The sequence below is a fragment of the Dermacentor variabilis genome, chromosome 1, assembly GCF_050947875.1.
Source record: "Dermacentor variabilis isolate Ectoservices chromosome 1, ASM5094787v1, whole genome shotgun sequence".
Lineage (NCBI taxonomy): Eukaryota > Metazoa > Arthropoda > Arachnida > Ixodida > Ixodidae > Dermacentor > Dermacentor variabilis.
The window spans coordinates 117,898,347-117,918,240 of NC_134568.1; the positions used below are offsets into that span (position 1 = coordinate 117,898,347).

The 19,894-nt window shown below is 43.3% G+C and overlaps 1 protein-coding gene across 1 annotated transcript in view; it reads right to left on the bottom strand.

Annotated features, from left to right (window-relative positions):
• The window catches only part of LOC142583438 (28S rRNA (uridine-N(3))-methyltransferase), a 45,906-nt gene extending 27,133 nt beyond the window's left edge, over positions 1–18,773 (bottom strand). Inside the window, exons 1-6 of the mRNA XM_075693907.1 lie at positions 18,600–18,773; positions 18,403–18,433; positions 16,424–16,629; positions 10,385–10,455; positions 9,547–9,835; positions 3,189–3,451 (exon numbers count right to left, since the gene is read on the bottom strand). Of these exons, the coding sequence (XP_075550022.1) occupies positions 3,189–3,451; positions 9,547–9,835; positions 10,385–10,455; positions 16,424–16,629; positions 18,403–18,433; positions 18,600–18,647 (908 nt within the window). The 5' untranslated portion in view covers positions 18,648–18,773. The remainder of the gene's footprint in view (positions 1–3,188; positions 3,452–9,546; positions 9,836–10,384; positions 10,456–16,423; positions 16,630–18,402; positions 18,434–18,599) is intronic.
• Positions 18,774–19,894: the final 1,121 nt, after the last annotated feature.

A 19,894-nucleotide genomic window follows, 5' to 3' on the forward strand; every position in this document is an offset into this window, starting at 1 on the left:
CAGGCACCTCTGGCACCGTGTACACCACGATCTACACCTGAAGGGACAGCTCGCGCAAGTCGTCCACCCCCTTCACCAAGCGCTGGGCTAGCCCTGTCCCTTACCTATTTAGGACATCATTTAGCCAACTAGCTGCTATGATAAGGTTGCGCACGTGGGCATTTTCTACGAGCACTGCTTATGCTCGCTCTATGACAGAACCCAGTGTCCGCCCTGGAAATGTCCCTACCGCCACTATTTTATCGCCTTTCACCCTCTCCGCAACTGCTTCTGAGCACCTAACCAGGTTTGAGTCACCGGCAATAATCACCATTTCACTCTCTCCTACCTCTCCCTGCTTCCCTTTGTCCTTTTCCCCGTGATTTGTACTTGACAAGTGGCATCGACCCCTGCGCTCCTGCTTTTTCTGTGTGGAGGCCTCAAGGTAGGTGTCACTCTTTCCAGCAACTCCCTCCCCACGTTGCATGCACTCCACGTGCTTTTCTGACACTCCCTTTCCTGTCACGTCGGGGGACTGCGTTCAATTGTCATGACCATTCTCGTTCACAATGGCGGCCCTGTTCAGCTTTTCCTCGGCTGCTTGAAGTCTTTTTTCCACTACCTTCCGTGCATCATGCTCCATATTTAGCTCATTTTTGAGCTCTTCGACCTGTTCAACAAGCTCATCCTGGAAAGCCTCCATTTTCTTCAGCCTAGCATCGACATCACAGTGTGTGCCGATTGACTCGATTTCCACTCCATTCTCATCTGTCCCCTCGTCTGCCTTGAGGGACCCCCCGCACACTGCACGATTTTCCGCCTTTCTTGCCATGTATTGCACGGCTTTTTCTAATGCAAATACTATAATACTATAATAATGCAGAGCACCTGCGTTCTAGTAAAAACCAATATGCACAGAATCTAAATCCTTAAAATACCGCAATGTAATTCTCACAAATGTTCGAAAAACAATCAATGCCGCAAAGACTTAAGATATGACACGTTTTCGCACATGTTCACCCACACGGCCACACTCTCTTTCCTACCAAAGCAATATTCCCGATACCAATGCACACACAGTAAAACCATTAATAGCTATCAGTCTTGCCACTTCCAAGCTACTATTAAATGGCTATAAAGACTTAACGTCCCAAGTAGTTGCACGTGTTCAAGCACATGGCACGAAAGGATGCTCTTGACCATCCTGCGAAACCAAATATACACGAAATACACCCGCGCACACAAAAAAAATAGAGAAAGAAAAGAAAACCACCCAATTATTATTTAAAGGCTAAAAAAATCTGCAAATCAAAAACGGAAGCAAGCTCAAAGAATGCACAAAAAACTTATGATTTTGTTGCTGCCACGGAGTCCTGAAAAACACGTCCATTCGCCACGAAATCTCCCGTGCATTTGGTGCCATTCCAGGATAGTGCCCCCCCCCCCCCCACACACACACTTTACCGGTAATTTAGACTTCCTTAAGGTGGGGGGGAGGGGGGGAGGGCGCTTGCTCGAAATTTTATGGTAGGCAATTATCGACCCGTGTCTGTGTTGCCTATTTTCTCAAAAGGACAAGAAAAAATTATAAATGCTCAGATAGAACATTTCTCAAAAAAACACAACCTCCTAACTGACTGTCCACATGGTTTCAGAAAAGGACAAAGTACTCAAACTGCACTTGCAACTGCAAAAGGAAACTATTCTGGAACATTTCGAAAACAAGATCATGACACTACATATATTCTTAAGACTTTAGTAAGGCCTTTGATCAGGTCCAACCATCAAATACTACTAGATAAATTAGAATGCTACGAGTTTAGAGGAACGGCTTGCTTTGCAACTAATTCAAAGCTATTTAAACTCTCGTCTACAATACATCGAACTAAAGAAGATAAATCCAGGCTGAAGGCCATCGATTCCAGAGTTCCTCAGGGAAGTACCGTATTTACACGATTCTAACACGCCCTTGATTGTAACGCGCACCTGTTTTCCATGACGAAAAAAAAAAAATGACGCCCTCGATTGTAACGCGTACCCGTTTGCCGTGACCTAAAAAATAAAAGTCCTTTAAAATACCGCGCACCTTATTCTTTCATACAGAAATACAACTTGCTCTCATTTGGAAAAACAAACATTTGCACCCAATGCACTAAAGTTGCGATAAATAAACAAAGTTGCAGTTTCGCATGAAAGGCGAAGCATCAATTACGATAGCAAATTAGTAGACAGCTATACGAAAAGTAAGGATAGTAGTTTTATCGGCCGTATCAACTTCGAAGCATTCGCCTACTAACATAGTGTTGCATCCCTTTAGGTACCAACTACCTTTTGAAATTCCTTTCTCGTATACACATTATGGCACAGAAAGGAATCGACACAGAATGCCACTTACATTGAACGAATACTATGCATGAGATATATACTTCTCTGTATGCTCTGTATGCTCATTTTCTGCATGTATATTTGCTGCTGTACGGGTGACAAGAGCTCAGTCAAGTTGCTTTGTCGCAGCTTTTTCTCTTGCCACCTATTTTGGTTGTATTGTATACATGAAAGACTGAAATGAGCAGATCGATTGATTGACTGGCTTTAATGCAACCGAAGTGTAGCGAGCACACGGAGCAAGAAATATTTAGGAGTGGAAACTCCGCTGTTTGCGGCGACCAGTAAAGGTCACAAGCCCGCGGATATATTTTCATGCTGGCGGCACCTGGCGGCATGGGAAGAAATTACCGCCGTTTCGGTTGCCAGGGCAACCGGTTGAGCGTGTTGCTCCCGTTCGGACGCGCGCGCCTGACTTCTACCACGGAGTGGCCGGAGCTGCCGGAGCCGCCGAGCCGCCTGCCGGGCGCTGCTCTTTTTTTTTTTTTTTTTTTTTTTTGCAATCACTCAGTTCAGTTCTAGGGCGCGGCCGGGCAGCCACCATTGACCTTTTTTTTTTCCGCTGCGGCTTCTACGACGCGCCGCATGGTGCCGCCACTGTATACGGTAGCGTCGGCGCATGCAACAATTGTGACTTTATCTGGTCGCCCGCGCTCGCTTGCGCTGACGGGAGTTTCACCTCCTATATGTCTTACTCCGTGAGCGAGCATAATGTATAAGCAACTACTACATATTGTACTAAAACTGCATGTTTTCACAGCAAATTACCAAAGCACAAACTTTCTCGTAGCAGAGTTATAATAGTCGTTGTTATGAATAGTTACCTATGAGGCAACTGGAGCTCATCCACAGGTGACCCTCGCTCTGAAGTACCCAGGGTAACGTCGTAGCCACCTGGAAAAGGACACTCAGCCAGGACTGCACCAAGACTACGGGCTACCCTGACTTCATAGCCCCAGTAGAGGCCTGCCTCTGTTCGGGGACATGATGGTGACACAGCAACACCTCGCAGCTTTTTGCCAGGGACCCCTTCTTTCATTTTCACAGTAACTCGCACTCCTTGTTGCAGACAGCGATCTATCTTCACCTGCAACAGAATAAGATTAATTACTACAGACATGCTATGCTGATACAAGCATGAGACCATGAGCGTATAAAGTCTTCTGTTTAAAAAGAAAGTTCAAACATCAAAATGCTGTATTCTGTTACACGGCATACACAATCTTTCATTTGGCCATAGGTGAAAAACTCCAACGAGTACACTGCCAAGCGCACTTATAATGGCCCCAGTTCAGTAAGCTCATTATAAAACAAAAATGGCATGACTGCCTCGAGAGGCATTTCATTAACAAGAAAGGCAGAGAGGTTTACCTGAACCAGTGTGGTCTAGCAGGCGACTCTTTAGAGGGGATGGAGCAAAAGGGACAAATAAAGAGTGATAAGGATAGGAAGAAAGGCTGCTGATAAATGCATACAAAACACTGTGGTTTTCTCAAAAGTTGCAAGTACAGTGCTGTGCAAAATTTACATTAGGTCAGTGGCACAATGACTCAGGTATACGGAACATCCACGACCACAATAGCTCAGTTACAGCAATGGCAGTGATGTTGCAACAGGTGGGTTTAGTAAAACAGCCACGGCCAGTGACTGCTCTGCCTGTAGCATCCCTTTACACCTAGGTTACAGTCGACACACAGGTCGCACTGTGACCAGAAATCTCTCCTAAAATGCTGCAGTTCAGATGTGCAAAACAGGGGTCACTGTCAGTAACCTTGCTACACACTAAGGAATTGTGCAGGATGTTCACCCTTAAATGCCCACAAGATATCTTATAAATACCAATGCAATATTTCTTGAAAACAGTGTTTATTGTCCAAAGAACATAATGCAATGCCAAAATTTTCCTAAAATGACGCAAAATAAAAATGATTAGGGTGGGAATATATTTCCCTATGGGCCTTTGGCAGACCCCAAGTTCTGGTGGAATTTCTCAAAGCATCGCGCAGTGCAAAAGTGAACATTATACATCAAGCGAACAATCTTCAACCTCTTGTCATTGTGCTTACTTGAGCAGCACCAGTAGCGTTTGAAGATAGCTTTTCCTCTAGGAAAATGCGATACAGCTGACAGTCGCACTTCATCCGGTACACCAAATTTTTTCCTGTCACCTTGGAAGGCCTTCAGGGCGCGTGTGTTGCTGCTCTTTTTCTTCGACTGTATCCATTCAGAAACTGTCTGGATAGCATGGTTTGTTTCACAATAATGTGAAATACGTCCCTAAACAATGCCTCAAATATCAGAGACTAGAGGCTGGGTGCCAGTTTTGAAGAGGCTAGCGGCTCAGTATGTTTCTATTTCTTTATCTATTTATTTAGTAATACTGCAGGCCAATATGTTTTCCCAAAAAGGAGGGGCTTTACAGCAAGCAGAAGAAAGTACAGACAAGCATAAATAATGTTGCATAAAATGAACATAATACATAAAAAGAAGTGGGGATCGCACTTCATCATCACTAAAATACACAAAAATGCTTTGCCAATGCAGCCATGAAATCATCTAACTCAAGTACACCGATGGGAAGTGAATTCCACTCGCTCACCGTTCGAGGGGGAAAAAAATGCACTTGTAAATGTTTGTTCTCGCGAAAATTGGCGCAAACAAATATTCGTGACTGTGTCGTGTTCTTCTCATAGTAGGCCAACATACAGAAGCGGGTAACACCACATCATTTTTTCAAGAAAGACTATCGTGTAGTAGTACAAAGCGATTAATTTTTCTGCATGTTTGTAGTGTCTGTATTCTGTTTTGTAACATTAATGAGGACGGGGAATCCTTCCTGGCATATTTTCCGTATATAAATCTCAAAGCTTTTCTCTGGACTCACTTGAGTTCCATAATGCCCTTTTTAGTTGCGGTTACCAGACTTCAGCAGCACATTCTAATTTAGATCTCACTATCGCATTGTAGGCTAATATTTTAGTTCTTATAGCCGTGCATTTAAGCGTCCTCTTTACGAGCCACAGTTTCTTTAATGCCACTGAGCAGATATCCGAGATATGTGCTGACCATGTGAGTTTATTTGTAGGAGTAATGCCAGAATATTTCTATTTTTCGACTTCAGGGACAGTTCTGTTTTCAAGCTGGTAGTAAAATTTGCTGGGAGATTTTTTTTTCTTGTTACAAGTACAGTTTTTTCTGCAATGAGCTCCATTCCCCAATTTGAACACCAGTCGGTGATTGCTACAAGGCATCTCTGCAACACATAACGATCATCATGGGACACAATTTCCTTGAAGATAACACAGTCATCAGCATATAACCGAATGGACACATTAGCAGGAATAATATCGAGCATATCATTAACATAAATTAAACATAGCAATGGCCCTAACATACTGCCTTGAGGTGACCTGCCGGGGGCTAGAACTACAATTTCTAACTTCAACAAACTGTTCTCTATCTTTCAGATAAGCGCAAATCCACTGTACAATAGCAAAAGGAAGTCAAATTTTTTTCTCATTTCTACAGTAACTTTCCATGGGGGAACCCTATTAAATGCTTTGCTATAGTCCAGAAATAGCACATCTATTTGTCTGGATAAATAAAGTATTTGGGAAAGTCCATGCACTGTTGTTACTAATTGAGTCACAGTGGAGAGCCCTTTTCTGAAACTGTGCTGAAAAGGTGATAGTATGTTATGACTGCTCAATAACCTTTGTATGAAACCAGCGACAATATGTTGCAATAGCTTGCAGCAAGTGCTGGTAATAGATACAGACCGGTAGTTTGAAACTGTTAGATGGTCTCCTTTCTTATGTACCGGCACAACACGCGCTTTGCACCAGTCTGCCAGTATTTCTCCCGATTTTAAAGATAACTGAAGAAAAAAATTTGAAATAAACTCAGACATTTGTTCAGAATATTGCCTCAAGAAAGCATTGGGAATGTTATCAGGACCAGAAGGTTTTTTTTATATTTGTACTCAGGAGCAGCACCAGGCCACCTTCACGAGTCATTGAAATGTCATCTACCGATGGGCTACATGTGCTTGAAAGCTCAATCTGATCTCGCTCAGCAAACACACTTTGAAAATAAACATTGAAGTGCTCTGCAATGCTGTGCGCATCCTCTATTTCAATTCCATTAATTAACTTTAGTACTCTCTATCTGCTGTTTTCTTTGGTTTAGATGTAACCGAAACTTTTTAGTATCACTATAAGAAATTCTTCAATATTCGTCCTATAGAACTTATCTCTGGCCAAATTTATCTTTACCATAATTCTTGTTTCAGGTGCACAATCTGCAAGGTCATCGTTTTGTTCCTCTTTCTCAGTCTTTTAATTTTACGTATGGCTTGGATAACTTCTCAATTTATCCAAGGATTCAGCTGTTGTTTTCAAACAGCTTTTAAAGGGACAAACTGCTTAGTACAGCACTTTACGGTATCCTGAAATTGTCGCCATGAAAGCTCAACATTATTATTAATTATTTCAAGACGTGTATCTAGATAATCTATGACTGCTACATCATCGGCCTTAGTGAAGTTTCTAACTCTTTTTACGGTTCTATGATTTTGATGCATCTCCATTAGAACATCCCAGCAAAAAGATATAAGCTTATGATCCGATATACTACTAGGCTCGACTACCATTGTTCCACCAAAAGATATTTCGCTCAGGAACAGAAGATCCAGAATATTATTTCCCCGGGTATCATTGTTAATAACTTGCTGGAGGCTAAAACTGAGCATAATGTCTATCACCATGTCACCAGAAACCAACGAACCATAATTTAAGTGATTATAGTTTAAACATGACAGGTTACAGTCACCTGTTATTATCAAATTATTTCCTCTCAGACTAGGAAGATGATCATACAACTTATGCATATATGAGTCATCGGCACCTGGAGCCCGATATACCTGTACAGAACACAAGAAAAATGACAGTCCCCAGATAGAACACCTTCAAGAACAAACTTTCATGTCCCATGATTTGATCTGCGACTGTTACATGAACACCGGACTTCATTATGACTGCAATGCCGCTACTGCAAGAAACCCTATCTTTTATGTATAGGTGATGGTTCGGCAGAACAATTTCATCGTCACGAAAGCTTCATGCAACCAAGTTTCTGAAATGACGCAAACATGGAGATCATATAACAAAAGCAAAGCTTCTAGCTTATCTGTTTTATTTATCTGTTTTATCATGTTTATCTGTTTTATCATGTCTGCATGCCACATCATGGCATGTCATTTGTCATGATGTTGCAAACCATACACAGATGGAGGGGATTACATGAGAAGTTCCATACTTCTCATGTGACCCCCTCCATCTGTTTGGTTTGGTAGTGTACAATGTACAGGTTTGGTAGTGTACAATGTTGGCCGAGCTGGTGCATAGCTAATCCAAAGTACTCCAACGCAGGTTTGAGTGCCATTAAACTATCACATGGTCAAACCAATGGCGATTTGGAGCCAGTCACTCCACGTCAGCATACCTGCCAACCTTTGAGCATTAAAAATTGTAAAAATTCAGCAGACACGACAAGGAGGGCAAAGGGAGGATACCATGCCTTTTTTAATGTTTGCACTGAGCATACACCTTGCATGGGATATGTATGCACTTTATCAATGATGACTGACCTTTAAATGTAAAACACAAGCTGCAAATAACTTGGAACAGCACAAGCTGACAAGCAACACATTCTGTTTAGATCACAGTAACTTTTTTAATGACTTTGCTGTAGATGATTAGGCCAGTTTTAAAAACTTCTTCGAAGCAACTACCGATCAGGCATACAATGTCTAGGGCTACCAGGAAGAGGACGACAGGAGCACCATTACAAGTTCTTTTTTTGCATGCATTTTTTTCAATACAGTGCTGTCTCATCTTTCAATACCTTATTTATCATAAAAGTTGATGTATCATTTGTAAAATTGTAGAACAAGCCTAAATTCATATATCTAACAAAAAGTTTTAAAAGTTGGCAAGTATGCAAGTGTGCCCACTTCTGTGAACTACACTGTCTATTCAGTTTGTACTAGTACATGCACACATACAATACAGCAAAGGTATAGGGAGGCAGCATATTTTCAGAATAAATAAACTTAAAATCATCATTACTGACTCAGGACACAGACATAACCGCAACCCCCCGAATAAATGTCTTCCACTAATTTTGTTGATTTTATTCGGGGCAGTCCACTTATCACAAACTTTGAGACTCAAGTTCATATGTACTCAAAGCTGGGCAAGTTGGTATGGGTTCATTTCTTGCATAACAGTGCCACAGAAAAAACGCAAAACTGAAATGAAGACACAACGAACACAAGCACTGACTCTCAATCAAAAATTTAGTCAAAAGCAGACAATACAAAGCAACACGTGATCATACAATGTAAAATATTAGTAATGTTATCTGTTCGAAAAATTATTTCCCGTGCCATGCAAGTGATGGATGACTGATACAGTTATCTATACCTATGTGCCAAGCCTCAAGGACTTCCCATGGTGTCTGGTCATGATGCCCGACTAAAACACGAGCCTGATGAAACAGGCCTCGCAGTTCAAGAAAAAGTGGTTGTTCACCTGCATTCCAACAGGCTCACATTTTAGCCAGGCACCATGACCAGACAACATAGGAGGTCACTGATATGCAAAAATAACTGCATCAATCATCAATCGCTTGCATTTGCATGAAAAACAGTTTTTTAATAGCTAACGCCACTCATTTTTCACTTTGTATAACTGCGTGTTGCTATTCTGATCAGACTGCAGTTGGCATTTGTGTTCACTGTCTTTTTTGTTTTGTTTTTGTGGTGTCATTATTAAAGCAATTAACTTTGAGACACAACAAATGAATGCTGCATGACAGCTTTGTTATAAGTGAATTCAGTTGTATTTGCACTAAGGCTACTAACATGCACGCACTATAGGGCGCATAGCAACATTTCTCTATGTTTTGTCAGCAGAATGTTCAGACAAGTTAACCTAACCTTTGATGTTACCAGCCTGATACCAAAAGAGAGAGAGAGGGTGGACAGTCTGCTTTTGGCAGCAACAGCCAACTGGCATGTTTTTTTTTTTTTTTTGCAGCAGGCTGTACCAAAAAATTTGCTACATGAACAGTATGTAGGCACTAAGAAAATGGCCCTAGTAATAAGAAAAATGACACTACCTCTTTGCCAAGCCCACAGTTGACATAAGACCCACTGCCTTCTTTAACAGGCAGCCGTGCCACAATTCCTTCCCGGTAGGCACTCTCCTCAGTGGCGCGCAGGTGGTGTGGGCAGTCCAGTGGGTTGAGCAACCCTGCAAACTGCAGGTCACGATGCAGGGGAAAGAGGTGCTTGCGGAGGTACTGCGGGCACTCGAGGTACTGTAGCACACGTGCCAACTGCACCACCCCTTGACCAGACTTTGCAAGGCCACCAAATTCTCCATCCACAGTGGCCCCATTCTTACCACTGCAAACAGTACCAGTACCGCTGAGGTTTTTCTACATTACTACTTGAACCATGCACTGCACAACCACAAAGAAGCTATCCCACAATAGAATAACATCAGTGGTTTACCTCTTGTTGAGGAAGAGACAAAACACAGCATTTGTGTGCTAATAATTCCAACCACACTTTTCTGCAAAAGTGAATGGCCCCATGCCTGATAATTCTGTCAAGCAAAGAATGGCTACAACCGGCCATGTGATGCTGAGAGAGATGTTTGACGCCTGAATGTAAAACAAACCAGTTAGAAATCTTTTAGTGTGCAATGGAGAAAGCAAGCTGTTTTTTTTTCCTTGATCACATGAATGTGGCTGCCTCTTCTCACAAGACATGGTCAAATGGTGATGAATTATGTTGCGTTGTAATGTGCCTCAACATAATCTAAAGAATGGAAGAGGTCAAGAAGATTCTCTTCTAAGAGGATGTTGCAGTCATTGTGTCCAAAGTAAATGTTAATAAAAATGATTACAAGTAGATGCACTTTAGGTGTTGTCCAAACTGGTGCGAACGTACCGTGTAGTTGAGCCATCATCATCATAGACAATGATTTCATCCACACAAAAAACGACTGCAGCCCTTGCAATCTGAGGGAGAGAAAAAGAAAAGGAACATGAGCTTTTAAAAAAAAAAAATCTTGTACAGCAAGTAAACACAGATATCACTATACGAGCTCACTGAATTACGAACCTTGAGAGCATCGTGTACGGCTTGAAAGACGTGAAATATGCCTGCATGTGTTAGTATGGTTTCCTGCACATTCTTTTAATTGAAATATGACAGATGAATTTTAACTTAATGAAACAAGTGGTAGCAGTCAAAAGAAATAAGCATAGCCAATACACTTACCTGCAACACTTATTCTGCTTCTACAGCAGCACAAGTAGCTTATATTAAATGAATGAATCTAAAGATTTGCAGTGAACTGCTATATATAACGAAGTAGAAAAGCCATGAATTGCTGCCACGGTAATAGGTAGCACGGGAGTAACTTGGAAAAGGTTACTTCATTGACGTTTTGACTGGGTGCCAGCCATCATATCAAGATGAAAATAAATAAAAGTCTCAATATAATACTGTGCCTTCAAAGTCAACCTTTTACTAAGTTCATTTTAAACACTATATTAACTATGCACATACAGCTTGCACAAATACTTCAAGCTCTTTGGTGGACATGTGTGCAGGAAATTCATAGTCAGGAAATGTATATTTAAAGGGGCCCCAAAACACCCCTAGTACGACAGCAATGCCTTTCGAGGAATATATTCCTCGGGAAAATTCTGAAAACACCTAGTAGGAACAGAGATACGAGCTCAATGTACAATTTCCCCATTCCCCTCAATTCAATGGTTCCTCTCAGCTTTGGCAACATTGATAGCAAAACCCTGCCTATCACTTCTTTCCGTTTTTCTTCTTTCCCCCGATACCTTACCATAGCCCTTCCAGGCTGGTATCTGACAAACGCACATCGGGTCAGAAAAAGAAGGGGCAATGACAGAGTGGGCAGGACGTGTTAACTGCTGCTTCCCCGTTTTATAGAAAATCTGCCTTAAGAATTACGAACTGGGACAGGTGGAGACAGGCCCGGGCATCTACTGCAGAACCTATTACAAACCTAGAGGAATGGGTTAAGGGTGAGGTGCAAGCTTTGAAAGCCTTTACGAAAGAGGTGTGCACGACAGAAGATTGCCCACCGGTCGATCCGCACCTTCTACATTTACGGGAAGCAAGACACTCATTGACAAAGAGATGGCGAAGACAACGGCTTAACCGCAAACTCAGGAAAAAAATAGAGGAGATAAACAAAAAGGCAGAATCCTACGCCATATCCTTGGCCAGACAGAACTGGAATACGCTCTGCAATGGTATTCAGGGGAAGCTAGGTGTGTCAAAGACTTGGAAGCTCCTGCGTGTCCTAATCGACCCCAGCAGCAGCAAGTCGGCCACTAAAGACAGGCTCACGAAGATTGTACACACCATCCCGGGTACGGACACAGAGTTGATGGAAAAGCTCAAGACCAGGTATCTGTGCACGGACCCAGTCGTGGAACAACCGGAGTATTCTGGGCTGCCGAATGCGAAGCTGGACATCCCACTCACGAAAGAAGAGATCAAAGCAGAAATAGCGGCCATGCGAAAAAATGCAGCTCCAGGTCCAGATCAAATAACAGCAAAGCTCTTATTTAACCTCAGCGATGACACCATCACCTCGCTGGTGGAATGCTTCAACGAGCAGCATTGGGCTACAGGAACGCTACCAATATCCTGGAAGACGGCCGAGGTTCGGTTCATTCCGAAGCCGAACAAACCCCTTAAACTGGATAATCTAAGACCGATATCGCTGACCTCGTGTTTGGGCAAGCTCATAGAGAGGGTCATCAACACGAGACTCAGTAGATACTTAGAATAGAACAACCTCCTACCTAACACTCAATTCGGCTTTCGCCCTCACCTATCAACCCAGGACGCCCTCTTGTACCTGTACAAGGATCTCCTTGAGACAACACCCAAGTCACAGACAAGGGCCATCCTGGCACTTGATTTGAAAGGAGCGTTTGATAACGTTCTGCATAAAAATATTCTTCAAAGCCTCGCCGACACCAACTGTGGTGCCAGAACCTACAACTATGTCAAAAACTTCTTATCAGCAAGGCAAGCCACTATAAGCTTCGGTGGAATAAAATCAGATCCCATCAATCTAGGCCCAAGAGGAACTCCGCAAGGGGCGGTACTGTCACCCCTTTTGTTCAATTTGGCTATGAAAGATCTCCCAGGCCTTCTCTCCGAAATCCCGGGTATCAAACACACATTGTATGCGGATGATATCACTGTCTGGTGCAACTCGAGGAGTGACGCCAAGATCGAGGAGCGTCTTCAAGCAACAGCGGACACAGTGGACCAGTACGCCAGGGAAAGACGCCTCCAGTGTGCGCCGGAAAAGTCCGAGTTGCTCATCCTGAAGAACCTGAGGACACTCCTGGCGCAGAACATCACGGTCTATATAGACAACCACTCAGTACCGAAACCCACGGAGATCAAGATCCTAGGGCTGTATATCTCACAGGGGTGACAGAACACCACCACTATGAAGAAGCTTACAACATCCACCGAGCAAATCCTCCAGATGATGCATCGTATCAGAAATAAGCACCAAGGCATGACGGAAAGGGACGCCATCCGTTTAGTGCAGGCTTTCGTGATTTCTCAGATAATGTATGGGACGGCATTCCTTAACCTCTCCAAGTCGGAAATTGAAAAGTTGGAGACATTGATCCGGAAGGCCTACCAGACGGCACTGGGGCTACCAAACTCCACGCTAACGGCAAAGCTCATGGCTCTAGGAGTACATAATACCCTCAAAGAGATGTGGGAAGCACAATGCCTTTCACAACTCAATAGGCTCGCACTCACAAAACCAGGTAGAGATATGCTCGAAAAGATCCGTATTAATCTGCCCTATACGATAGACCAAAGGGAAGAGGTACCACATGATGTGAGGAGACGCATCAACGTGTACCCCATTCCGCGGAACATGCACCCCGCATATAACATCGAAAGGAGAAAAGCAAGAGGGGAAGCCCTGCAGAAGAAATGGGACGAGCAACCTAACACCCGCTATATGGACGCCGCAGGGCCAAAGAATGGAGTGATGACTATTGTGGTCTCAACGCCGTCAGGATCGATAGTGAATTGCGCCTTGATGAAAACAACCAACCCCACTCACGTAGAGGAAACAGCTATTGCATTAGCTATAGCATCTAACCCCAACGCCGATGTGCTCACTGACTCCCAGAACGCCTGTCGCAACTTCAATAATGGATTAATTCACAGGTCACGGTTGTCATTGCTGACTAAGCATCCACCCAGCCAAGCCTCAGTCATCTGGTTTCCCGGTCACCTCGAACTACCAGGAGGAAACGAAGCCGGTCACAGGCATGCCCGAGCTCTTCTATACCGGGCATCTCCCCCTGATGACCGTGAAGGGTGCTGCGACCTAACTGCTTTAGCAGTGTATGCTGGCAATCTCGCACCATACAGAACAGCCAGGAAGGAGTACCCAACACCACATAAATCCCTCAATAAGTTGGAAGAGAACACTCTTAGGAGACTACAAACTAATACATACCCAACGCCAGCTAAGTTACACCAGTGGTAACCTACACTATACTCCCCGCAATGCTCACACTGTGGAGAGGGAGCTAATCTCTACCACATGGTGTGGGCTTGCCAATTTAATCCCATAGTTGACCCCATTCCAAATCCCTCAAAAGAACAGTGGGAGGCTATTCTGCTCAGCGATGATCCTGACCGTCAGCACTGGCTGGTGGGGAGGGCCAGCGCAGCAGCAGTAACCAGTGGGCTACTGGACTAGGCGGCCCACCCACAAGTTCTACGAATATCCTGCAAATAAAGATGTTTTCAATCAATCAATGGATCAGTGCACGTGCCCAATGGCCAGCATCTATAAGCCATTGCGCTTCATGTTACATCAGCGCTGATGTTGCCCAAGGTGGAATAAAAAGTGGGGGTATCTTAAAGCCACAGAAAAGAGCAAGCAATCTATGATGCGAGACTAAGTTCCCTGCAACACTGTCTACATTTCAGGGATGTTTTCTTGCTTTGTTCAAAAAGTGTTTCTGTAGCGCTTAAGCTGAAACTCATAAACCTAATAATTTAAGCTTGCAACAAACATTGCAAATTTAAGGCACGCACATCGTAGGCAACTTTCATTTTTGTTTGATTTTTCTACATGGATCTTCATAAATATTCATCCCTAAATTTGTCAGTTAGTACAACTAATTTTGCATTTTAAGGCAGTAATGGCAGCACAAATGCACACCCCAAAGCAATGCAACAGCTCATTGCGTTAAACTGTCACTCATATTTGGCAAAAAGAACCAACCACAGTAGAACCCCATTGATACATTTTTTTAGGCGACCACAGAAATTATACAGGGAAACGTAACATTGGATAATGCTTGCAACAGGACTACATATGAAGCAAGATACTGCTCGCACACAAAACTTTACTTAAAGTAGAATAAGAAGCCAACAACTATTGAAAACCTGCTCAGTAAAGCCCTCTGTTGCTGCCTGACAGTTAGGTTAAATGTTCAACCCTTCTTTGGAGTGCTCCAAAGAGTTGTAGTTGTGAATCACGCTAAATTAAGCTTGCATGCCTGCAAACTTCAAGTTTCTTAAAATCCTTGAAAATGACACCGAGGAGAGCTAGGGGAGATGGGGTGTATGCAGGTGCTTTTACTTTATGCTTGCTCTGAGCACACACCTTTTGAGGGTTAGATATGTACTTCCTCACCACTCTTACTACAGAAATAACAGCAAACTTAGAGCAGCAGAGACTGACAAGCAACACATTGTTTCTAGATTACAGTGACCTTAAAAGCAAATTTTCTGTTGCCAATATCACCTGCTTCGGGAACTTGCTCAAAGCCAAATGCCTCTCTGGCATCCTTTCACCATGAAAAAACTTTCAACGGAAAGTTCAGAAACTGATGAACGAATCTCTTTCGCAAACAGAATTTATTTTTCGTAAAATTTGACAAGACATTGCAAAACATTGACATAAAGTTGTGAAACGCCCAAATTCATAAACAGTACGAATAATATGGGAAGACTGGCGGGTACAAGCTTTTAATTTTCACCTTACGCTTGAGTCAAATCTTCGATAACAGCGTCTTTTCAAGACTCGCAGCCCTTTTTCAGTTGCCAAGCAGCCTTGCATATCGATGTCACTGTACAAGGTATCGAAGACCACACTTCTGTGAACAAGGTTGGGGGGCAACCCCTTGTGCCTTCATGCACCTCCTCTTAGCTTTTAACTTTGTGAGCCATGTTGAGATTGGTGACCGGCAACAATCTTAGTATGGCAACGACGATGCATCAGTACCGCATGGCAGGCTCTGCAAAGTGACCGTTTTCAATGGCAACATGTGGTGGTGATTGTAGGTGACACCGACAGATGATTCCACATTGGCGGTGTGCTATTTGTTTTTCAACGAAGTAAACAGAAAGCTAATACACATGACCCTATGGAAACTAAACAGGGCTTGACCACTGTCTGACACCTGCATCACTCAACTGCATCACTCCAGCTCGCAACATTGCACTTGTGTTCCCACTCGAGAATGCAAGATTAGCCACACTGAGAGACAACTTTCAGGATGAATATCAAGGAAGGTAAGCCTTGTACGAAAACATAAAATAAATCTTGCCTAAGGATCACTTGTCAACAAGTTACAGATATAAACACACACGGTAAATACAAAAAAAATTGAAATTCATGAATTTCAGTTTATATACTTTGACAGTACTTCCCATGCAGTGTGTCCACCAAAAAGCATAAAGTTTCATTTGCATTGCCGACGTGAACTAGTACTAGACAATGCAATAACCAAGCCAGCGTACATAAAAGATAACCACTAGAAATGGCACCAGTGTGAATGGCATGTTTACAATAGGTGCGTGCCGAGGTCCATCACAGTATTTTGAACCAGGGTGCCATGTGCTCACAAGTTTGCTTATCTGCTCCCTCACCTGGCCTGCCAAGTAAGTACGCAATTCCGCATTTTGAGCATTGTCCATAATGGAACCCGGAACTGCTATGCTGACGGTGTATTTCCGGCCTTTCGATTCAGAATCCACGGACGAGGCCAGCTGATCTTGGGATTCCTTCACCTTCTTGTCCTTCTCGAGCTTTTTGATGAGTCTTTCCTCCCTCCATTTGAGAAGTTGCTGCTTTTCTAAAGCACAATAAGAAAGTATAGGTCATGTCGAGTCGCCACGCGTACGAATGTAATTAATACACGAGTCTTCAAACATTTAGAAATTTTTTTTTGCTCAAAGCATCTCTACTGCAGTGCTTGAACACACGCGAAATGAGCATGTAGGAACTAAATGAATGGTTCGGCCAGCATAATGTTACACAAGGACAGAAAAAAACCAACTTAAACTTAATTCTTACTTAGATTAAATACATGAATGGTGTAGGAAATGGCAAATACCACTGAACTTGGAAAAAACTGTATGCATGACAATATCACACAAACATGCCCCTTTACAGTTCAACTACTCCCTATCGGGTACCCCACTAACTCGAGTGACCGAATACAACTTTGACTGCAAATATGAGTTGGACGCCGCACATTGACAATATAGTAGGCAAGGCAAATCAAAGATTAGGATTTATTCGAGGAACTTTAAAACAAGCACCCGCAGAATCCAAACTTATTGTATGCAAAATGCTAGTTCGTCCTATAATGGAATATGCGTGTGAAGTCTGGGATCCATACGACCAAAAGAATGCACTAAAATTAGAAGGTGTGCAACGGCGTGCCTTGCGCTTCATTTTTTCCAAATACCGAAGACAAAACTCGGTGTCACCGCTTCATGAAAAGGCAAACCTTCGCTTACTTAAAATGCAAAAGAAACAGAAAAGGCTGAGCCCTTTTTACAGCATTATGAATCACATGGTGCTGGTAAACAAGCAATGCTACATAACCGAGACAATACCGCGGGTAGTAAGGAATAAACATTCAAAGTATGTGAAAGAGGGTACATTTTCTAAGGATTGTTTTAAATATTCTTTCTTTTTGCAAACTGTCAGAGAATGGAATAAACTGCCGTAGAAAGTGGTGAGCTCGACTGACTGGGTGCAGTTTCGGACCCACCTTCAACAATACTCTTCTTAGTGGCGCGTGATTTCAGTTTTTGTTTCCTTATAGTACTGTATTAAGTGCCACAAGCTTATGCACTAAGTATCATGAATTGTTCTTAATATTGTTTGTGTATACCTGATCATATGCACTGCCGTGTGTTTAGTGTTTATTGTATAGAATGTAACATGTTATTGTACTCATTCCTATCTTGGCCCTGTAAAGGGCTGATAGTATGTTCAAATAAATAAAAACACTACTGACAAAGTCGCTGACTCGTCCCTGTGTAACATTATGCTGGCTGAACCAGTCAATATGCAGTAACTATCCCAGAAAAATACTGTGTTAAAGAACGAATTCCCCTGGAATAACGGTGCAAGAATGCGGGCGCTGCCACACCGGACAACACGTTGGTCAACACGCCACAAACAAACGTGATGACGGCGGCTCTGCTTCGAAACAATTGTTGGGATACGTGATAATAATAATATTTGGGGTTTTACGTGCCAAAACCACTTTCTGATTATGAGGCACGCCGTAGTGGACGACTCCGGAAATTTTGACCACCTGGGGTTCTTTAACGTGCACCTAAATCTAAGCACACGGGTGTTTTCGCATTTCGCCCTCATCGAAATGCGGCCGCCGTGGCCGGGATTCGATCCCGCGACCTCGTGCTCAGCAGCCCAACACCATAGCCACTAAGCAACCACGGCGGGTGGGATACGTGATGGGACCATATTTCCTAACCAATGTAATTTCTGAGCTGACAACATGTTGCTTGCGGCCTGTGTTGGCCTCCGTGTTTCTCAGTACGACAGCTCTAGACGACAAGCACGAACAGTTTACTGGCGCTGCACTCACTCTCTACACGCCATTTTTTCCAGTTGCAGGGCTGAAAAGGAAAAGAAGCACACTGTTTACAACAAACCGATTCAGCGGGTGTATACTACACACGTAACGATCTAACATGTTGAGCGACACGTGTAAAATCTTTCGCCTAGCATTCATCAAGATCTCTAGAAATCCGTGAAACACAATTTCGCTCGCACTGTACGAACCTCATCCTCGTTTGCATCAGTTCTGCGGCCAGAGCTCTGTCTTTTCATTGTTCTTGACTATAAAAACAACACCAGTTCAACAACGAACCGAAGGTCGCGCACTAACGTCAACGAACACGCGACACATGTGCGACATGCAATGCGACGGCTTTGGTAGAGTTTATACTCAGTGGGCCACGCAGCCGGGACGGCGCGCGCTTTGCAGTGACGCGCGCGACGACGAAAAATACTGTGGCGGCGCTGCGATCGAAGTAGATTGGGTCGCATCGGTGTCGCGCCGTTGGAAACTGCTGGCGATACTTCTCGGAAGGGTCATTCGTACTACTTCACGCGCTGCTATATGCGTTCAGGCCGCTCAGACGGGGTTTATAATTGGATATGACAAGCATTTATGCCTTATCAATACATTGCTTTCCTTATCTTCTTTATTTCATTTTATTTTTCTTTAATGCTGATCGGTGATTGCGCGTACATTGCGGCCGTAGTGTCGGTTTCCATTCTACTACGTTATTGTACGGTTCCGTTCGGATAACAAATATTTTTCTCGTCCTTCAAGCAGCCTGTATCTCTCGCGTCTATTTTTGCGCATATAGTATTCCATTAGTAGGTCTTGCGAAACGCAGATAACATATCTTCCTGCTCGCCGCTTCAAACAAATAAAATACATCTGCCCCATCTGGCGCCCTGTACTCAGATTTTCGGGCAGTATTCTTATAGAAAAAGAAAGCTGCAGTGCAACATCCCATTCACGTTTCCGTGTTCCTCGCGTAACACAATACGGAGTATTTTGTACGGGAGTATTTGCGGCCGGCACTAGGTGTATGCATGCTAACCTTGGGCCCTTAAGCCGTGTGAAATTTGTTCTACAGTTCATGCTTAACAACAACAAGGGAAAAAAAAGGGAGGGGGGCGGTAGCCTAATTAATGGCTACCTAGAGGATATGTCGTTGTGCTGCTGAACTCGAGCTCACGGGTTCAAACCAGGTCGCGGAATTCGATGGGAACGATATGGAAAAACACTCGTGTAGTTCTACTTAGGTGCAGATTAAAGGGACACTAAAGAAAAAAATTATTTCCTCTGCATCAGTAAATTACCTTTCTACGATACCAAAAACGCCGCTCTTACCACAATAAGGGTCTTGGTAAGTCAGAAAAAGCGCAAGAATGAAAGACGGATTGCGACGCCTCCTTGAAGTTCCCGCACCTAGTCGCTATGACGTCATGGATTTCTATGAAATCTTCTAGGGCCTACTTAAATATACAGCTGTACAGGCTGACTACATTGTGTTCTAAAG